This window comes from Ovis aries, chromosome 20 (genome assembly GCF_016772045.2).
Source record: "Ovis aries strain OAR_USU_Benz2616 breed Rambouillet chromosome 20, ARS-UI_Ramb_v3.0, whole genome shotgun sequence".
NCBI lineage: Eukaryota > Metazoa > Chordata > Mammalia > Artiodactyla > Bovidae > Ovis > Ovis aries.
In genome coordinates, this window is record NC_056073.1 from 12,884,508 (window position 1) to 12,905,591 (window position 21,084).

At 43.6% G+C, this 21,084-nt stretch overlaps 1 protein-coding gene across 1 annotated transcript in view; it reads left to right on the forward strand.

Moving 5' to 3' along the window:
- DNAH8 (dynein axonemal heavy chain 8) overlaps positions 1-21,084 on the forward strand; it is a 339,200-nt gene that overhangs the window by 317,167 nt on the left and 949 nt on the right. The window contains exons 89-92 of the mRNA XM_060403159.1: positions 1,105-1,261; positions 5,438-5,590; positions 5,674-5,863; positions 19,468-19,589. Coding sequence (XP_060259142.1) covers positions 1,105-1,261; positions 5,438-5,590; positions 5,674-5,863; positions 19,468-19,589 — 622 coding nt within the window. The remainder of the gene's footprint in view (positions 1-1,104; positions 1,262-5,437; positions 5,591-5,673; positions 5,864-19,467; positions 19,590-21,084) is intronic.

Here is a 21,084-nt window from a genome sequence, read left to right on the forward strand (position 1 = left end):
TGAAGCAGGCTCTTCATTATAGTGCAAGGACGTCTCTCTAGTTGTGTTGTGCGGGCTCCAGAGTGCGTGGGCTCGGTAGTTGTGGCACTCAAGGACTTAGTTGCCCAGCAGTATGTGGGATCTTAGTTCCCGGACTAGGGATCAAACCCGCGTCCCCTGCATTGCAAGGTGAATTCTTAACCACTGAACCGTCAGGGAATTCCCTACATGACATTTTAAGAGAGAACTTCCCTGATCTTTTGGTGTAAATTGCTATACACACATACACACACACACCATATCTGTGTGTTTAGACTGCTGGTCGACTCAGCAACCTTGGGACAAAAAATAAGTTTGTGCACCTCAGAGCATCTGGTCAGTTCCCCCAAAAGGAACTAGAGAGTGAGAATGAGACAGACAGAAGCTATATGATCTTAAACCATCATGTTCTTTTTCTGCACAGCACTTATTATGATAGTATTGACTGATGTCCCCCTTCTCTCCTAGAGAAAAAGAACTGTTCACCACCATCTCCTAATACCTAACTCATTGCCGGGTACACAGTAAATCTTTATTGAATATATGAATTTTAAGGATAAGTAGTTGCATTTAGACAAGTGCTGCCTATACATCACTTTGGGAACCATAAAACAAGTGGGAAAGTGAGAAGACAAAACAGAAAAGACCCAAGAAATTTAATAATTTATAATTCAGAGAAGAATTATGAGCAGTGCTCTTCATGCTAAAAAATTGCTGTATAATGGAGGATGCTTAGGACCAGTCCATAAACAGGGGAGAATAAAAGGAGGTGGGCTTCTTGTTCAGCTTGAGGGGTTTAGGTTAGTACAAGCAAGGCTGGCTAGCACTGCTTTGGCTTATTAAAGGCATTCATGGAATCTTTTTCCCTGAAGATAAAGAACTTTTATTTCTGTGATGTTCTTGATGTCCTAATAGGAAGAAGTAGAGCAGATCTCAAGTTTTTTCATTCCCATAGATCGATGGTAAAGTTTCCTTTTTTGGGCTGGATTTGACTTAAGTGATTCATCATTTTGTTTTAGCGTTGATAATTATCTCGGAAGGTGCATTTTCCTGCTGCATTCTGAACAGTTCAGTTCTTTTTGTCAGTTACCAGAGTAACACTGCTTCTGCTGTGCTTGAAACAATTACCAACATTCAGCCCAAAGAGAGTGGAGGCGGCGTGGGAGAGACCCGGGAAGCCATTGTTTACAGGTTATCTGAAGACATGCTGAGCAAGCTGCCTCCTGATTACATTCCCCATGAGGTGAGCTGTCCTTTCCCCCGGCGCGCAGGGCTGTCATTGGGTTCCACAAGGCTGAGCACAGTCCTCGGACAGTACATTTCAGTAGCTTCCTCTCCCTGCTCAATCCTTTTTCACTTTTTGGTTTTCTCTTGCTTACCCTTGCTCAAGCCTCTTGCAAAATTACAATCTGTACTTTTCTTTTCTATTTCATTTTCCTTCTCAATTGCCTCTGCTGTACCCTTTGCCCATCTTTGGGTTCCTCTGTCTTTGGGTTTTTTAACCCTCTGGATTGAGACTCTCCCTGTCTGTCTTACCCAAGCCTGCTTTGTCCCATTATTTAAATTGAGCCCTTGCTTCTCTCTCTTGCCCTCCATGCGTCTTATTCTCCTTGTCCTTTCAGCCAGGTAATAGGAAAGCAAGCCATTTATATGAATTCACTCTCCAGTTTGGATGGCAATAATTTTCTACTTCTTGAGTCTCGCAGATGTTTGCATGTTAATCAACATTGCTTTTCCTCAAAACAATTTTTTTAATCTCAAGACCACTTTACAAAATGATCAAGGACCCCAAATAGCTCTTACTTTTATGATTGTGTGTGTGAGTGCTCAGTCATATCCGACTCTCTGTGACCCCAAAGACTGTGGCCCGCCAGGCTCCTCTGTTCATGGGATTCTCCAGGTAAGAGTATTGGAAAGGGTTGACATTTCTTTCTCCAGGGGATCTTCCCAACCCAGGGATCAAACCCGTGTCTCTTGCATTGCAGGCAGATTCTTTACTGCTTGAACCATCGGGGAAGCCTATATATGGATCATAATGACTGATATTTAATATATTATAAATGTAAACTTAAATTAAAAAAATATTAATTTATTGTGAAATGACATTAATAAACCCATCACATGGTAGCATAACAGTTATATTTTTAAAATAAATGTATTTCCAAAACAAAACCATTCAAAGAGAAAGCGGGGGTTTTGTACATCTCTTTAATATCTGGTTTACTAGAAGACAGATAGACCCTTGTATCTGCTGGTACCTCCTGTCTGCTGTGACACCACAGGTCAGGTCATGCAGCCTCTAGACACTCCTCAGTGAAGGCAAGTAAAAAGTCAAATGATGTGTTAGAATTACTATGAAAAAAAAATTAACTTCATGGACCTCCTAAAAGGAGCTCAGGAGCTTTAGGGGTCCCAGACCACACTTGGAGAACTGCTGATCTTAATAAATTTTTAATTGTGGTAAAATTTCTGGGCAGTCTGAAAGTCCTGTAAGACATCCTCCTTCTTCAAGCAAGAAGACAGGCCATCCAGGGCCTCCTCTTTCCTGTTCTCAGTCTCCACCCCTCACTACTGATGGCGAGCTTCATGTGAATCCAACACTGGGCTGAGGCAATTTTAGCTTTCCAACCAAAAAGTGAAAGGCTGATGCCCTCATGGAGGTATTTCTCTGGTCCTGTGTCTTCCCTGTCCGGCATCCCTGAGTCTGGGAGATGTGGCTGCCTGGGATACAGCCCTCCCACCTGCAGTCAGTGCCCCCAGAAATAAAAAACATTTTCTTGCCTCTTAAAACAATTTTTGCTTCTGATGTGTAGATGGATACCAAGAATTTGGCTAAGATACTGAAATCAGTGACTTCACATAGAGATGTTTATAGTCAGGGAAGAAAAATGTTTTTAAGTGGATAAGTATTGTAAGTCCATACTTGGTGTGGTCCATTGTGAACGATCAGAAGACAGATGAGGCAAAACACCTGTCTTCAAAGATTTTTATTTTTTTAAATATAAATTTATTTACTTTAATTGGAGGCTAATTACTTTACAATATTGTATTGGTTTTGCCATACATTGACATGAATCAGCCACGGGTGTACATGTGTTCCCCATCTTGAACCCTCTTCCCACCTCCCTCTGGCATGTGAAAGTGAGATAAAATGCACTCTCTGTGACTAGATTGCAGATTTGCATTACCAGAGGAGAGTTTCAAGACCTTGGGATAATTTGAGCTGCTTGGGGTTAGTTGGGACTACTTCACCAAGATCTCTGTTCTGTCATCACCCCAGCAGAATCTGAGTGGGAGGGGTATCCCGAAATGTATTATCAGATGGGAGGGAGTTTGTACTAAGAGACATCTAAAGCAGCCTCCTCTTCCAGGATTACTTACTTTTTAGTGTCCTTTTACAGAAGAGATGTGTTCTTAAAAATGTGGCTGTAAGGTACATTTAATTAATTGAAACATAATTGCAGTATTGACTTAAAAACATATTACTGTAGAAAAGACTAACTGGTTTCAGAAACATGAAAATTCTATGTGAGAGTACAGCAAATATTTTACTTATTAATAAAAAGAAAAATTTAAGCTGAAACAATAATGATACTGAAAGTAAAACCAGTTCTGATTTTAGATTTTCTAGAATCTAAGTTTTAAGACACATTAAGCACGTGTCTGTAAGTGTCGGGCAAGGTGATTTGTTGGGGCTGTTAGCATATCAGAGCTACCGGGGCTATCAATTTCATAGTGAAGCCAACACCTGGGCTTGATTTCTCACTTGTGTTGGTTGCAAAAGTGTTTCCATAATTTCCCTTTTCCTTAAAATGTTAATTTCCTCAATGCAGTCATGATCTAAGCAGGATGATATATAAGCTATTTAGCCGCTAGAGGCTGAAGGGCTCAAGACGAGAACAGAAGAGCAATGGAGCCTGCAAAATCGTAAGTTCTGGAACCAGGAATTTAGGTGACTACCTGAAGGTTGGTGTGTCAGACTGGGTTAGAGACCTCCACTGGCATGTTTAGGGGGCTTCCCAGGTGGCTCAGTGGTAAAGAAGCTGCCTACCAAGGCAGTAGACCCAGAAGACCTGGGTTTGATCCCTGGATCAGGAAGATCCCCTGGAGGAGAAAATGGCAACCCACTACAGTTTTCTTGCTTGGAAAGTCCCATGGACAGAGGGTCCTGGTGGGTTACAGTCCATGGGGTCACAGAGAGTTGGACACAGCTGAGCAACTGAGCTTGCACACTGGCATATGTAACCAGGATTTCAAGATCACTTGCTCAACCTGTGCAGGTAGTCCCATCCAGGTGTTCAGTTTCACATCACTGTTCCCCTCTTGTCCCTCACACACCAGAAGTGGCCCAGCTGCAGTTAATCAGAGATGGCCGCTGCTGAGTAGGAAACATGGGCACCATGCCAGAAAACCTGTTCTGTAACATGCGGAGGGAGGGCGGTCCAGATGAGCCTAGAGCATATCTGTCTCTAGTCTCCCATGAGGGAAACTCCTCCTCTTCAAGAGGAGCCAGTGGGCATCCAAGAATGCTGCCGTTCCCTGGCTTTCTGGTGACTCTGCGGACTGGGGCCTCATTCCCAGTTTCCCTCCTACTCCATGTATCTATCCTCACCCCTCCTGTTCTGGCATTTCTTTGATTGTGGCCCGTAGAAAGTTCAGCTCTCTCGAGAGTTCTTGCCAGTATTCATAGTCAGTCTTTTCTGGGGGCATATGTCACTGAATTGAAATGTGTATATGTATTGGCCTATTTCCCAATAATTGTTATATTTTATTGTTCCTGTGACCAGATGCTTTATTATTGATCTCTTCAAAATAACCAATAAATTATATACCAGAAGGAAAAAATGACAGGTGCTTTATGGCCCTTCCACAAAATCAAATATTTTCATTGATTAGATTGTGAAAGGCTCTCTTTAGTCACCCTGGCCAGAGCAACAACAGTCAGGATACTGCAGCCAATCATATTTATTGGTAACTGTTCTGTAAAGATTTTGGCTGTATTCACTTTCTGTGACATTTCTAATAATGGTTCTACAAGCACTGTGAGAAAAAGTATTCCAGACTATATTCTTACAAAGGTTAAATTGCAAAAGAATATTTAGCTGACACTTTAGTACTTAATCATTTGAAAGGGGAAAAAAAGTAAAGTTTTATTTCAGCTTTTCAAAGTACTTTTCCAATTATCAACTAAGTACGATCAGTAGGAAATAAAAATCATTTTAGTTGGACAGGAGTTTTTGAAGCCCAGAAAATGGGAAATTTAATGGCGAATTTGGTTCTGCAAGAGATATTTTAGAGTTCACTTGGGCTTGTAGAGATACATCCAGAGGAAAAAGAGACTAGAGAGAGGAGGAATCCTTGGAAAAGAACGGGCAGATAATTTTTTTTTTCATGTCCATTATTGTATGCTTTGTGTTAGGTGAAAGCTCGTTTGATGAAGATGGGGCATCTTAATTCAATGAACATATTTCTCAGACAAGAAATTGACAGAATGCAAAAAGTCATTTCAATACTTCGCAGTAGCCTGAGTGATCTAAAATTGGCCATTGAAGGCACGATCATTATGAGTGAGGTGAGCTGTGACCATCTCAGTAGCCGTTTCCCTCTTTTGTTGAATTTTCTTTTTCTCAGATTTTAACTACGTCTTTTTTCCAGAACTTGAGAGATGCTCTGGACAACATGTACGATGCCCGTATACCCCAGATCTGGAAAAGAGTGTCCTGGGACTCATCCACTCTGGGCTTCTGGTTTACTGAACTTTTGGAAAGAAATGCTCAGTTTTCTACCTGGATATTTGAAGGGAGGCCCAATGTGTTCTGGATGACTGGTTTCTTCAATCCTCAAGGTAGGTGTTCATAGGACTTGGACGTCGTGAGTGGTTGTATAGTAGCGCTGTGTGATAAATGTATGTTACACAGAACGGTATAGGGGTGCGGCTTGCTGCGTGCTGGGATTGTGCTTTCGGAGGTGTAGACCAACAGATGAACCCTCTGTATTTGTTTTACGAATTCAGTCTGAAATTCTGGCTGCCGTATTGCTTCCACAATATAGGGGCAAAATTCCATTTTTCTTCTCACCCACTTAAGCAAGCAAGTCGGTGGTTAGAACAATGTGAAATACTGAAAAGGTTTTGTTCAAACATTAGTTTTTAAATGTTTATCAAAGTGACAAAAATGAAGCACCAGAATATGCAAAGGAAAGTGTTCCTAAGGTTCAGAAAATTACACTGATTTTTAAAATGACCGTGTGGCAGAAGTTTTATTCAGTGCACTTCTAGAGTCTGTCCCTGATTGCTTGTATTTTTTTCCCCTCTCCTGAAAAAGTGCTTTGTGATCCCACTGCATATATTCCCTCATTATAGAAATATTTACTGAATAAGTTTCAGACTAGATCTCATAGAGTTCATAAAAGTTCAGAAATGCAACAATTTTTTTTTCTTGCTATGACATGGATAGTTTTTTCAAGTAACTCTTGGCAAGAATGAAGAGACACTGGGTTCCTTACAGTCCAGCACCTTATAGGCCCATTAGTAATACAATTTGTGAAGTATTCACACTTACAAATTTAGGATGCACTATCCTTACTCCATAGCAACTTGGCAGACACTCACATCATTACTCTCAGCAGTATAGTTGAATCTCATAAAATAATATTAAATGAAGGAAGTCAAGCAGGACACATTATAATGTATGTACACCATATTCTTTGTGATGTATGTATATTGTATGATTCCATTTATGCAAGGAACCAAAATAAGTAAAATAGATCCAAGGTCTTAAAAGTCAGAATAGTGGTTACCCTTGTGGGAAAGGGCAGTGATTGCCAAAGGGCACAAGGAGGTTCAAGGGATCTGGGAATGTTCTACTTCTTGATCTGGATATTGGTTTCAGGGCTATATTCCCTTGGTGAAAATTTATCAAGCTTTATATTTGTGAGTTGTGCATTTTTCTTTGTATAAATAATACTTAATAAATAGACATTTATTTGTTCTCTGTGTACATGCATTCATTCAGTTCATAAATTTTCAAGTGCTTTAACATTTTCTAAGTTTAAAACATTGATCATGATGGTTTTTAGGAACTTAGCAAATTATACTGGGTTGGCCAAAAAGTTTATTCAGGTTTTTCTGTACCATCTTATCAAAAAACCCAAACGAAATTTTTGGCCAACCCAATACATGGCACATTATTATGTCAATAGACTTTAGATTTGTGAAGAACAGCCCCAAAATTTCACTGATCTGTTTTTCTCCCAGAATTCCCATTGAATTTTGCGAGGAAAAAATTTTTTATTGTGGTTCTGATTCTTGTCTCTACTTATGAGTCTCTTTCCTCCATACCAGCCCTCAGTTTCAGTAAGCTGTCACCAGGCTATTCCCAGCTTGGGAGCTTATAGAAATAACATTTAACTTGATTAGGATTGTTCAACCATCTTTCATTTGCCAGCCTATCCACTAGGTGCTTTCAATAGAGAGAGATTTGAGACCCGGTTCCTGCCCCAAAGGCACCCATAATCTGGTCGGTAGGACATAAACATGAGCAATTTTAACAGAATGTGGTAAATGCTCCACCCACGTAGAACCAAGTGCCGCACAGGCAGAGAGGACAGAGAGGTACCTTCCCCCGAGGCCGGGCTTGAGAAGAGCTGCACCGGGGCTGGTGAGTGGAGTTGGCAGAGGCAGAGGCTGGAGATCAGAGCATCCCGGACAGAGACCTGAGCAGACAAGGCCTGTCCAGGGAGAGACCAGTGTGGCCTGAGCTCAGGAAGCAGGAGCAGGGGTGTCGGGGGGTGAGGACTTTGGGGGGTGTTTGGGCGGCATCATAAAGGCAATAGGAAGTCACCAAAACTGAGGTGAAGGCAGAGAGTAGACTGAAAGGAGGATATCCACAGCAATGAGACTCTTACCAGGTCCAAGGGAGACAGCCCGAGACCTTGACCAGGTGCAGAGGAGGAGGCAGATCTGATGGGGTGATTCAATGGGGATCTTTGAGAGAGTGGGAGGTAGCAGTGGCTGAGGCTGAAGGCCAAACACAAGACCGGGAGCCTTGGGAGAAGGGCCACTTGGGAGGATGAGCAGGGAGCCCTGGACTCGTCAGCTTGTGCAGGAGGGACATCCAGCTGGGCAGGTGTGCCAGCAGACTTCAAATCAGTGATTAGGAAAAAAAAAGGTGAGATTGTTAAGTGTGTTTTTAACATTTAGAAGCCAAGGGAGTGGGGTTGATTTGTCCATGGCTTTCCCACAGCACAGTCTCTCTGAGCAATTGCTTTTTTCCATTAGAATCGTGACTTTCAATAGCAAAGTATTAATATAAACTAATATTTGTTACTATTTATTAAGAAGTATTACAAACCAGAGCAACATTTAAAGAAATATAAATACAAATCAGTTTTCTTATTTGCCTTGTTAATAACGTTGATCCTTTCCATTTTTTTTTCTTCATTTCTGTTTTTAAACTGAACTTGGACTCCTTCTCTCATGGCTCTCCATGTCTCTGAAAGTCTTGCACTTATTCAAACATCCTACAGCCTTGCTTTCTGTTTGTAGCACAGAAGAGTGGAAGTCAGATTGCCCTACCTACCAATCACTTCTCTGCTTCCTTTGCCTTTTCTTGACATGGGAGACAAATCACTTGCTGTTCTATCTTACCTGGCCAAATCAGAGAGGTTGCAGCAACCCCATGCATGTTCACAGGCAGCGTGCAAGCAGATAAAGTCTTCTCCAGGTGGAAGCTTCTCTGGCCACTATCTGACCTCGGCATTGATTTCTCGACATAGTGTAACTCGTGGGTTTTATATCATCTAACCCAGTCCCCTTCCATGAAATAATGTTTTGGCCCAAAAGATTTAAGTAAATTACTTTTCAATGACTATTTTTTTTTAAGATTTTTCTTTTGATGTGGAACATTTTGAAAGTCTTTGTTGAATTTTTTATGCAATATTGCTTCCATTTCATGTATTGGCTTTTTGGTTGAAAGGCATGTGAGATCATAACTCCTGGACCAGGGATCAAACAAACACACCCCGCATTGAAAGGCGAAGTCTTAGCCACTGGACCACCAGGGAAGTCTCTAAGTAAATTATTTAAAGAAACCATGATTTGATAAAACACAATGCTGTTTGCTAAGATGCCGTAATTTTTTCAGAAATATATATAGTCAAAATCACCTAGATTGTAGACTACTTGAAAATGTTTCTTTCACCTATGACCATTTGTTTTGTGTTCTTGTAATGTTACCTGGCATCTGATACTGTCTGATGTGTGTTTCCCATTATGCCCCTGGTGAGCGCCCTTGGGCCTAAATGATGCTGCAGGGACAGATGACGGGCCTCATTTGCCACCCTCTCCCTGCCCCAGTCTGTGTCTGATCTCACCCTGTTTGTAGCACTGTTTTGTCATTGTGTGGTGGTCTGATATTTTGTCCTATTGAAGAGGCTGTCAGCCAGCCACCCTGGAACTAATCTCGTGTGTTCAGCCCCCTTCACAATAATTTCTGTAGCAACTGATGAGCTCAATCAGGTGGCAATTAGATTTGATTATTGACGTGGTCAAGCTCTCTGTGCCCATGACCCTGTGACATTTGTTCAATGGCCCAGCTTTGGGCATAGTGTGGAACTGCCTCCCAGTGGATAACTCAGGCTCAGGAGAACCTTTGTGCTCCACTGCGGCTTCCCAGCAGTAACTGGCGCACATACACACACATATCGTTTAAGGCTGTGCTGCTCAGTGTTCTCGAAGGATTGTGTGGCCTCTTGTTCCCACAGGTGTACCTTTTCAGAGCATCATGTACACATGACTTAGATTCTGATTTGTGTGTGTCTGTGTCGTAGATAGGGATGTGTTTAAACTCAGAGATTATGAGCGGACATGCGCTTGACTTCAAGCCAAGGAAATTGCCTGCCTTCCAGAACCTTTTAGTTGATAGCCTCGCTTTGCCATTCAGTTTGGTGTGACTCACAGGTGCTGCAAATGAAAGGGAGGCAGAGGCTGGACGTGCTCTCACACAGAGGCGTGAGACCCTGCACTGTCATTATTTTCCAAATGTTGAACTCAATCTGGAGCGTGATGCCATTTGGATGCCAAACTGCTCTAGCTTTTCTGTTTTGTTCTTTAGGGTCTTGACAAGCCACACCAGGTCTGTTGTAGCAGATATCAGTAGTAATTTAGTATCCACTACTACAAATCAAGATTTTCAGTTAGAAGGGAGTCTACTGAAGCAAGGAGATGGACAATTTTTGTCCTGTTATCTTTTGTTCCTGTAAAAATCACCTATAACCTCTTGCCTGTGTATTTGTTCTTTTTTTTAAAAAAAAACCATTTATTTATTTTTGCTTGTGCTGGGTCTTTGTTGCTGCATGTGGGCTTTCTCTAGTCGTGGTGAATGGGGGCTACTTCTCATTGTGGTGCACAGGCTTGTCACTGTGGTGGCCTCTCTCGTTGCAGGGGACAGGCTTGTCACTGTGGTGGCCTCTCTTGTTGCAGGGGACAGGCTTGTCACTGCGGTGGCCTCTCTCGTTGCAGGGGACAGGCTTGTCACTGCGGTGGCCTCTCTCATTGCAGAGGACAGGCTTGTCACTGCGGTGGCCTCTCTCGTTGCAGGGCACAAGCTGCAGGCGCTCGGGCTTCAGCACTTGCAGCACACAGGCTTCAGTCGCTGTGGTCCATGGGCTTTAGCTGCCCATAGCCCGTGGAATCTTCCTGGACCAGGGACCAAGCCTGTGCCCCTGTGTTGGCAGGTGGACTCCGATCCACTGTCCAGGGAAGTCCTGTGTATTTGTTTTTAAGGCAACATTGGCAGCTGCCAGCAATTTCTGGATGCTTATCTTGAAGATAGTCATAAAAGCTTGATGTTTGTTGGGCAGATGAGTACAGCAGGGTTATTAATAGAACTTTAGGACTGGAAGGGACTGGGGATTTTTTTCTAATCTTATAACAATCCCAAGTGTGCCCCAGAGCTGCCCCTAACATCTGAGGAAGTCTGGGTGAAGGGTTGCCAGGGTTCCAGACCTCAGTCTGGGTGATAGCGCTCACTGCCCTGACCCTAAATCCCAGGACCAGAGGACTGCAGCCGCCTTAGAAGGACCTCCGAGTGAATGGGAGCCCATCCTTGGAGGACTGTGGCCGCCTTAGAAGCACCTCCGAGTGAATGGGAGCCCATCCTTGGAGGACTGTGGCCGCCTTAGAAGCACCTCCGAGTGAATGGGAGCCCATCCTTCTCGCCCTTGCGGGGCAGGGGCTTGATGCCCTGGCTTCAGCCTCAGCCACAGCCCTCGTGGTCTCTGCCCATGGCCACCGTCCTCACCCTCCTTAGTTCCTTGTCGTTTGGCTGGCTTCATCACCACACGGAAACTGCTCTCTCCAAGGCCACCAGGGCTGGATCCCCCTGCTAGCTTCATTTCACACCTTGGCTTCCATCCACCACCTACCTCGCTTCTCCTCCTACCTCTCAGAGGACGGCTTCTCAGCCCACTTTGTGGGCTCTTCTCAGGCAAGTTCTGCCCTTGGCCCTGGTCCCTTCACTGATGACCTCAGTCCTTCTCGCAGATGCAATTGTTTCTCTCTACTTATGACCGACTCATCAAAAGTCCCAGGCTTAGCTTCTGATTCTTACTTCCAACTGTCTCCGTGAACTATTCCATCCTCTGGAAACCTCACCAGGACTACCAGCTATCCATCTCCCCCCTAAACCATCCTCACCAGGATTCTGCTCCGTTTGCTTGTACATGCCCACCCTCCAGATCACCCTGACTCTTGTAAATAGCCCCTCACATCCTAACAGCTTGAAAGAGGGAAACCAGGAATGCATAGTGCGGTGGAAGATGGGGTGTATGGGAAGGAGTAACAGACGCTGCCAGAGGTCAAGTAAGGTAGGGCCCCAGATGGCCAGATAGCCTTATCAACCAGGAGACTGCGGGCGAGAGAAGTCTCAGTGGAGTGGGTGGGGAGGTGGAGGAGTCAGATTTCAGGGTGAGTGAGAGGCCAGAAAACGGGGAGACAGAGAGTGAGGGTGGAGAGCATGGAAAATTCCCTCGAGAAATTGGACTTGGAAGAGAAGAAGGGAGTTGGAGGAGCAGTTGTAAGAAGAAAATATTTTTTTCCTTCTTTTAATGGTAGGACAAGCTTGAGCCTATTCAAATACTGGTGAGAAGAAGCCAGGAGAGAGAGAGAGAAAACAAAGATACCGCAAAGGGGACGAAAGAAGCAGGAGTGGTCCCCCAAGTGGAGGGATGCACGCCAGGCGGGAGGAGGGATACCCCACCTGCTGTAACAAGGTGACAAGGAAGGAATGAGCGTCGATGCCAATGAGTTTGCTGGTATGGCGGCAAGAAGTTAAGAGAAGTTCCATCCATCTGATGCTTTCTATTTTTCCCTGTGAGGAGGCAAAGTGATCTCAGGAGCAGGGTGTTAGAGGAGAGATTTAAGAAGAGTAGCGGAAGTTCGAGAAAGGGCTAAGGAGGAAAGGATTGCTAGATGGCTTTGACAATCCCATCAAGGCTAGCGGTGGCTAAACCATGGTGGCAACTGTGTGCTCGTCTCAGTTTGCTCAGCAGCCTGGAATGGGTTTAAGAATAAGCTCACCTGGATTTGTTTAGCAGTGGAGTTCTGCTGGTGAGTGATGAAAAAGATGGGTCTGCTCTAAATAGGGGAAGAAGTGAGGAAAAGGGGGTGGAGTTGAGGACCAGGTCTTTGGAACTGAGAGGTCAAGATGCTGAGTGGGATTCTGAAGAGACCCAGAAGGCAGCAGGAGGCTCTGTGAATGGGGACCAGTGGGCACTGGGCAGGGACAGTGAGGGGAGGGGCGTGTGGACAGAGGGTGATTGTCCAAGCAGCAGAGATTCTCATCCAGGGTGGAGGGGCAGTTGGGGAGGACAGGGTCTTTAGGGTTGAGCCAGCCTCCAGGAAGGGAAAGAAGATAGAGAGAATGTTCTGTGCAGACATGGAACACATGGGAGAGTCTGTTAACCACAGACCCACTCCAGCGGGAACAGCGTAAAGGTTGGGGAGGGAGCAGAGAGGTGTAAGGTTGGGTGAAGGGAGAGGAGGCATGGAGTAGCAGAGAAAGGGCAGGCAAGGTACAGCAGTTACAAAATTACATTTTGGCATGTGAGACCCAGCGGGGTTAGCAGATCCCAAACTGGCCAAGAGAATTAGCCCCAGTGCTCCAGCTTATACTCCGTGTCCTGGATTAACAGCATTTCAGAAAATACATGCATGTCAGGGGACTCTGGGAAGACTCAGCTTGCATTACTGACAGCCTTCTTCATATTTTGCTTGTATCATAGGGCATGTCTCTTTCCACTTGCCAAATTTGTTCTGCAAACAAATATGCGTCTGTGATCTCTTATTGGCTTGTCACACAGATATTTTTTACAGAGCAGAGGTTCTCAATCCTGCCCGCAGAGTAGAATCACATGGGGAGGTTTTAATACATGCTAATCCCTGGGGCCCAAACCAGTGACTTCAGAACCTCTAGGGATGAGTTCATTAGAGTCTATATAATCAGTCTTAAAATATCTTTGGGTCATTCTAAGATGTGAGGAACCTGGGCCTTAGTCCATTGCTACTCAGTATGTGGGCCAGCAGCCAGCAGCAGCAACATCACCTGGGAGCTTGCTAGAAATGAAGATCTTCAGGACCTACTCTCAACCTCCCTACTGAATCAGAACCAGCATTTTAATAAGCGATCTTTCCCTTGGTGTTAACTGTGAACTTTGAGAAACCCTGCCTTAAAACAGTACTGAAGCCTGGTCCCACTTCTAGAGATTCTGATTTAACTTATCTGGGCTATGACCAGGGAATTGGAAATTTCAAAGTCTTCCCAGATATTTCAAATTTTCAGCCAAGATTAAGATCCCTACCTTACAGCAGTGAACAAAGCATCAGGAAAGGTGCCTGAGGCATTTTTATTCAACTGGGTGAATCATCGTCATCTTTGCTTAATGATTTCTGACCTTTTATTTAACTTACCAATGAACTGCATTCACTTCTCATTTTGGGGAAAAAACTGCCTGTCATAATCTTATGGCAGGAACATCATTTCTGCTCATCTTTCAAAATGCTCATGGGAGGCTTAGTAACGGACAAGACAGGAAATACTGAACAACCAAAGGCTCATTACCTAAGGACTGGTTCATTTATTAAAGGAAAGAAAGCGTTGCCTATAGGATCATCATTACAGAATACCAACCAACTCCTTGTGAAATAGAGAAGAACCTTCATGATGGTGCTTATTTCACACACTAGCAAGGTTATGCTCAAAATTCTTCAAGCTAGGCTTCAGCAGTATGTGAACCAAGAACTTCCAGATGTACAAGCTGGGTCTAGAAAAAGCAGAGGACCCAGAGATCAAATTACCAACATTCATAGAGAAAGCAAGAGAATTTCAGAAAAATATCTACTTCTGTTTCCTTGGTTATGCTAAAGCCTTTGACTGTGTAGATCACAACAAACTGTGGAAAATTCTTAAAGAGATGGGAGTACCATACCACCTTACCTGTCTCTTGATAATCCTATATGCGGGTCAAGGAGCAAGAGTTTGAACCAGACATGGAACTGGACTGATTCAAAATTGGGAAAGGAGTATGTCAAGGCTGTATATTACCACCCTGCTTATTTAACGTCTATGCAGAGTACATCATGCAAAATGCTGGGCTGGATGAATCACAGGCTGGAATCAAGATTGCGGGGAGAAATATCAACAGCCTCAGATGCACAAATGTTACCACTCTAATGGCAGAAAGGGAAGACAAACTGAAGAGCCTCCTGATGAGGGTGAAAGAGGAGAGTGAAAAAGTTGGTTTGATGACATGTGTTCCCATCGCTTCACGGCAAACAGAAGGGGAAAAAGTGGAAGCAGTAACAGATTTTATTTTCTTGGGCTCCAGAGTCACTGTGGACGGTGACTGCAAGCCACGAAATTAAAAGACACTTGTCCTTGATAGGAGCAAAGACGTGACAAACCTGGACCGAAAAGCAGAGATAGAAAGCAGAGATATCATTCTGCTGACAAAGGTCTGTATAGTCCAAGCTATGGTTTTTCCAGTAGTCATGTATGGATGTGAGAGTTGGACTATAAAGAAAGCTGAGCACAGAGGAATTGATGCTTTTGAACTGTGGTGTTGGAGAAGACTCTTAAGAGTCCCTTGGGACAGCCAGGAGACCAAACCAGTCAATCCTAAAGGAAATCAACCCTGAATACTCATTGGAAGGACTAATGCTGAAGCTGATGCTCCAATACTTTGGCCACCTGATGCAAAGAGCCAACTCACTGGAAAAGACCCTGATGCTGGAAAGATTGGGGGCAAAAGGAGAAGGCAGCAGAGGTTAGATAGTATTACCAACTCCATGGACATGAATCTAAGAAAACTCTGGGAGGTAGTAGAGAACAGAGGAGCCTGGCATGCTGCAGTTCTTGGGGTTGCAAAGAATTGGATGTGACTTAGTGACTGAACAACAACAATAGCATTCCTGATTAGTTGTTTATTCTGTTGCTTCCAAGACCTTGTTTGAATTGATACCAAAAGCTTTCTACAGCTTCCTTCAAGCCAACTGACTGCACAGGTCAAACAACAGTAGTTTGTTTGCTGAAATGTTGGGTCATGACTACTAGAGGAATTAAGACATAACAAATGTTATTTTAGGCCTGAGTTTCCAGAGTATAATCCAAGCTTAAAAGTACATTTTGCAAAAGAACAAGCTTGACGAGTGTTTTAACAATTCATTATACTGTATGAGTTAGAAAGGCAAAGAAAATTTAAAGCACCTCAGTTAGCCCACATGACACTCAGATGTTTGAATGGTTAAATCGAAACCCATTTTTGTGTGGGCAGTGAAATCTCAAGAAAAATAGATTATTTTTGTTAAGGACTTTCCCCAACTTTTTGTTTCTCACTTCTGAGTCAAACACATGAACGCCTGAATCACTTTTCCCACCACTGATGATTGAAATTCGGCTTAAGAATTATTAAAATTAAATTAGTGCCAAGACAAAAGTACTACTTCTCAAGCCTTTATAAAGAAAAATATATCAATAGTCTTTTAAAATTATATAGGTTTCAGAAAACAAGAGATTTTGATTTCATTAGACTTGATATCAGTCTATAAGAAAGATGATCATTCATTTTTAAAATTCAATAAAGAGCAATTCAGTGGATTTGCAATTCAGTTTGAATTCTGCAAGATCATGTTCTTCTTTTTAGGAGGCCCAAAAAAAGCTATCAAAACTTGAAAAAAAATATGTATCTTCTCCATGTTCTGAGTGGGAATGAGCCATGGAATGATTTCCTACCCTCTGCTCTCAGGCCTCAAATTATTTATTGAACATTTTCCTTTCTTAATAGCTCAAGGTAATATGCATTCTAGATTTCATCTCCTGGCATAACCAAGAGTGCTTCCTAAACATTTGGAGGCTTACTGTTGAAGTCAGCCAGACGATATCATGCGTATTCCCCAGCAGGGAGATGAGAGAAGGTGGTATCTCCTTAACTATAATAGAACTTTTTCAGAACACTCCACCATCAACTGAGGTCCTTGTCTTGGGTGTGTTACATGAGAAAGGATCTCTCTCACCCCCTCACCTGGCATCTACTACGTTGTTCTGAGTGCCATAGCAAGTGAGGTCAAATTTGCAATTTGGAGCTTAAAATAGTATAGAAAAATCCAGTTTTTCAACTAGTGCATATGGATAGTCATTATTCATGCCTTATGCATTATGACTTTGTAGATTCATAGATCAATGATGAATTTTAAAATATCATAAAATAGGGTCAATTTAATTCTGAGTATTCTACTTGGATGCAAGCTTAAAGTTGAGTGATGAAAATGACATTTTCATGGAGTTACTTAGAATGGAGGATTAGATTTTATTACTGTGATCATATATACCTGACTGGGCTTCCCAGGTGGTACAAGTGATAAAGAACCTGCTTGCCAATGCAGGAAACATAAAAGACCCAGGTTTGATCCCTGGATTAGGAAGATTCCCTGAGGATGGCATGGCAACCCACTCCAGTATTCTTGCCTGGAGAATCCCATGGACAGAGGAGCCTGGAGGGCTGCAGTCCATGGGGTTGCAGAGCTGGACACAACTAAAGCGAGTTGTCATGGCATGGCATACACCTGACTACCAAACACACGACATGTTGACTACTAAAAAAAGTGGGATCCCCCTTGTTTAATCACATACTTGATCAGACCATCTCAAGTGACTCCACATGTAGACTACAGAAGGGTCTTGACCAGCAAGTGCTGCAGGCAAATGTCTACCATGTTTCCTGCTCCCTGTATTTAACACTTTGCATCGTAAAACCATCCTTTCCTACTAGGCACTCTTAGTTCCATGAAACCTTAACTTTATAAGAATCACTTATAGGACTTCTCTGGTGGTCCAGTGGTTATGATTATACATTTCCACTGCAAAGGGCATGGGTTCAATCCCTGGTCAGGGAAGTTCCACATGCCTCCCAGTGAACCTAAAAAAAAAAAAAAAAAAGACCTTCAATTAGGTCCTCTGGTTGACTGACCAACTTTTCTTTTGGATTAATGCAGGGGTTCTTGAGTTTCCTAAATCCTGCTTTTAGTGAGAGCTCTGAGTAAACTTTATAAGATGCAGATACAACTAAATTATTTGCCTGCTTCAGATAATCAGTGGCTTCCCACCATTCACAAAGTCACCAGGTCCAAAGTCTGACCCTGCAAAACCCTGCCTCTGCCTTTGTTCTAACCTCATCTGCCACTATTGCCTCACCTGTAGGCCTAGACTTCCGTGCCTGCGCACATGCTATTCCCTTACCTGGAATTATCCCATCTGGAAAACTCTTTTATTTTCAATAGTCTTTGACTTCATCTTCTCAATTCAGCCATCCCTGAGCTGTCTTCTTGAGTGGTCCACTCTGTTCTCACCTCTTTACTTACAATGGCATCAAGGTGTATGTCCTGCTTCTGTCCACTTTCCCTGCAGGCTGAGCTCCTTGAATGCAGGGTCCATGGATGGCCTCTTCATCACTGTGGGCATCTCACCTCTAGCATACCTGGTATATGGTGGCCACTTCTAAGGGACTTAGCGAATGGATGGATGAATGAATGAGTACCTCCCCAAGTGTCTAACAATAATGAGGGGGGGACTTGAGAATATAGAGAGCTTGACTTTTTCACTAGGCAGGCTAGAGTCCTACTTTATCTATTTAAAAAAAAAAAACTTTTCCATTTGGCTGTGCCAGGTCATGGTCATGCAAGATCTTTAGTTGCAGCATGTGGACTCCTAGCTGTGGCATGCGGGGTCCAGTTCTCTGACGAGGGCTTGAACCTGGGTCCCTTGCATTGAAAGCCCAGAGTCTTAGCCACTGGACTGCCAGGGGAGTTCCTATTCTTTCTTTCCAATTCTAACAGGTGTTAACTCACTGCCTGCCTTTATGCCTTGTAACTTTCCCTCTTCTTTCCACTCCCATTCAAACCTGATAAAATATTACCACTTTTGTGTTGGTTTGTGCATTAAAGTTCTCACAGCTTATGTATCTAGGAGTAATAGGGACATGCACTTCCAAAATGTACTTGTGATTGTGAATAAAGGGTCTCATGATTTCCAGCATTAACATGGAGGCCAAAATGTAATATATAGGTTACAGGGGACATGAGTTTGGGTAAACTCAGGAGTTGGTGATGGACAGGGAGGCCTGGCGTGCTGCGATTCATGGGGTCACAAAGAGTCGGACACGACTGAGTGACTGAACTGAACTGAAAGTATCCTAAGATTTTGAAGTCCATTTTGAAGTTTAAGGTATAGTTTTAAAATATGAAATGCTACTCTCCAAGAGAGACGTCTCTAATTGAATTGCATGGCAATGATTTGCAAATATTACATTTAAAGAAAGGCCACAATATACAGAACCATGTATTGTCTTAAAATAACTGTATTATGCACATTAAAACATGGAGCGTTCCTTTCCGGTGTGATTGCTTTGTTTGATCAAATTGAAAGTCAGGCTTTCTATTTTGGCATTATGCCTTATTTCCTAGACTAAATGAAATTATTTCATTAGCGCAAATAGATGCTTGATAATGGTTTGATTCCAGTTTTAATTGGAATGCTGTTCTCAGAATATTTTACCATTCCAATATTATTGCTTGATACTGGATTTTCAAACAGAGACTATATGCTAACACTGGGTTACAACCCTTAGAAGACTAGAGTAGTTGAAATCCCAGGGGAATTTCAAACTGCGACCTTGTCTGAGGCAGAGACGGTGCTGTTTTCCGGCTGTCTGCTGGCGAGACATATTTAGTTGACTGAAACAAAACATTGAAAGAAACATCCCTTCTGAGGTTTGATGTCAGCTCCTCTCAGATGGGCACACATCTGGCGACGGATAAGCAGATAACTACACAATTCCCCCTCTTGTTACTAGAGTAGTCTGCACCAAGGCATCACGATCATTTCTTTCTCCTTTTCTAAGGCTTCCTGACTGCAATGAGGCAAGAAGTGACCCGTGCCCACAAAGGCTGGGCCCTGGACTCCGTGACCATCCACAATGAAGTTCTGCGGCAGACCAAGGAGGAGGTCACATCACCCCCTGTGGTAGGTGCCACTGGGCAAGAGCAGGGCCTCTTCTGGAGCTGGGGCTCCAAGTTCAAGTTCTGCTGAACATGGACCTATGAGCATCTCCATCAGGTCCTCTGGCTTTGCAGTGAGGGTTTCCTTGGTTGTAACCAGGAGACCTCAGTGCCAACTCCTCCTGCATTTTGCCAGAGTGGGAATGAATGATAAACACCAGAAAGTCCCCAGACTGCATTCTTTGTAATTACAAGTTACATTTGTGTGTGCTCAAAACGACTTTCTACACGTCTCCATCCATTGCTGTGGGGCACTCACAGAATTAATGAGGGTTAAGGGCAGTAGAAACTAACAGGATTGGCAGTCATCAGCTTTGGGGCCAGTTCCAGTCATGTCCCTTCTTAGCTGCAGGACCCTGGGTGGAAGGACGACTTGCCTGGAAAAGTCCATGGACAGAAGCGCTTGGCGGGCTATCATCCATGGTGTTGCAAAGAGTCGGACCTGGTGCACACACCATACCATGCCCCAGATTTAATGATGGTATCTAATGTGCTAATTTTCTGGGATTGCCCATGGTTTTACTGTCTAATCATGTACTTCAGATTTTGGTTCAAGAGGTATGGTTCTTATACTCTTAGCACACAAGGGAGATTTTAGAAAACACTTTGGAGCTAACCTCCCTCTCTTTTATTATAATATAGATTTCCTTTCTCTTACCTAATCCTCACTGGAGATGGAAAAATGGCCACCATCTTCTACATAAGTGTGTCTTATGAGCTTGCGTGATTGTTGGAGTCTGCCCCGTGATTCCCTTTAGACTTTTCTTACTGAGCTCATGTTCTATGGCTTCCTACTGCCTACAAGATAAAGTTCAAGCTCTTCAGTCTGGTATCAACAGTCTTCCGCCATTAAGCCCTAACTTATTTTATAACCATTGGCCCTGCTGCTAAATAAAATGCTTGGACTTTCCTGATGATCCTGCCTCTGTTGATGCCCACCCTCTCTCCTCTGTGTTCCCAAGCACAGTGCACCCTCCAAGGCCCTGTCCTCCACAAACCTCCCTGAGCACTCCAACCCACTGTGACCTTTCACTTGCAGTCACCGCACTTGGCCTCAGTCAGTGCTGTTCACTAGGCAGCCCCTCTAACAAGCGTGTGTCGATGTTCAAGTCATGTCTTTTACATTTTGTTCTGTGTGTGTGTGTGTGTGTGTGTGTTGTCTCCTGGTTTACTGGTAAGGCCCTCAAGGGTAAGTCCTACTGTGTGAAAGATAGATACAGGATGAGGTCAGCCACTCTTGGACTGGTTCTCCCCCACCCTGCCCATCACTTCTGCTCTTGCTCTGCATGTCTGACCTCTGGGGGCACTCACATGAAGTTAGAACCACCTGTTGGCTTGCTCAGTGCAGGCTGAGATCCCGAGTGGCACCCAGCTCTGAATCCTGTCCTGGGTGCTTCTGCAGGACCCCGCACCAACTCAGAACACCCTTGTCAGAGACTTTTGTGTGCAGCAGAGGCAAC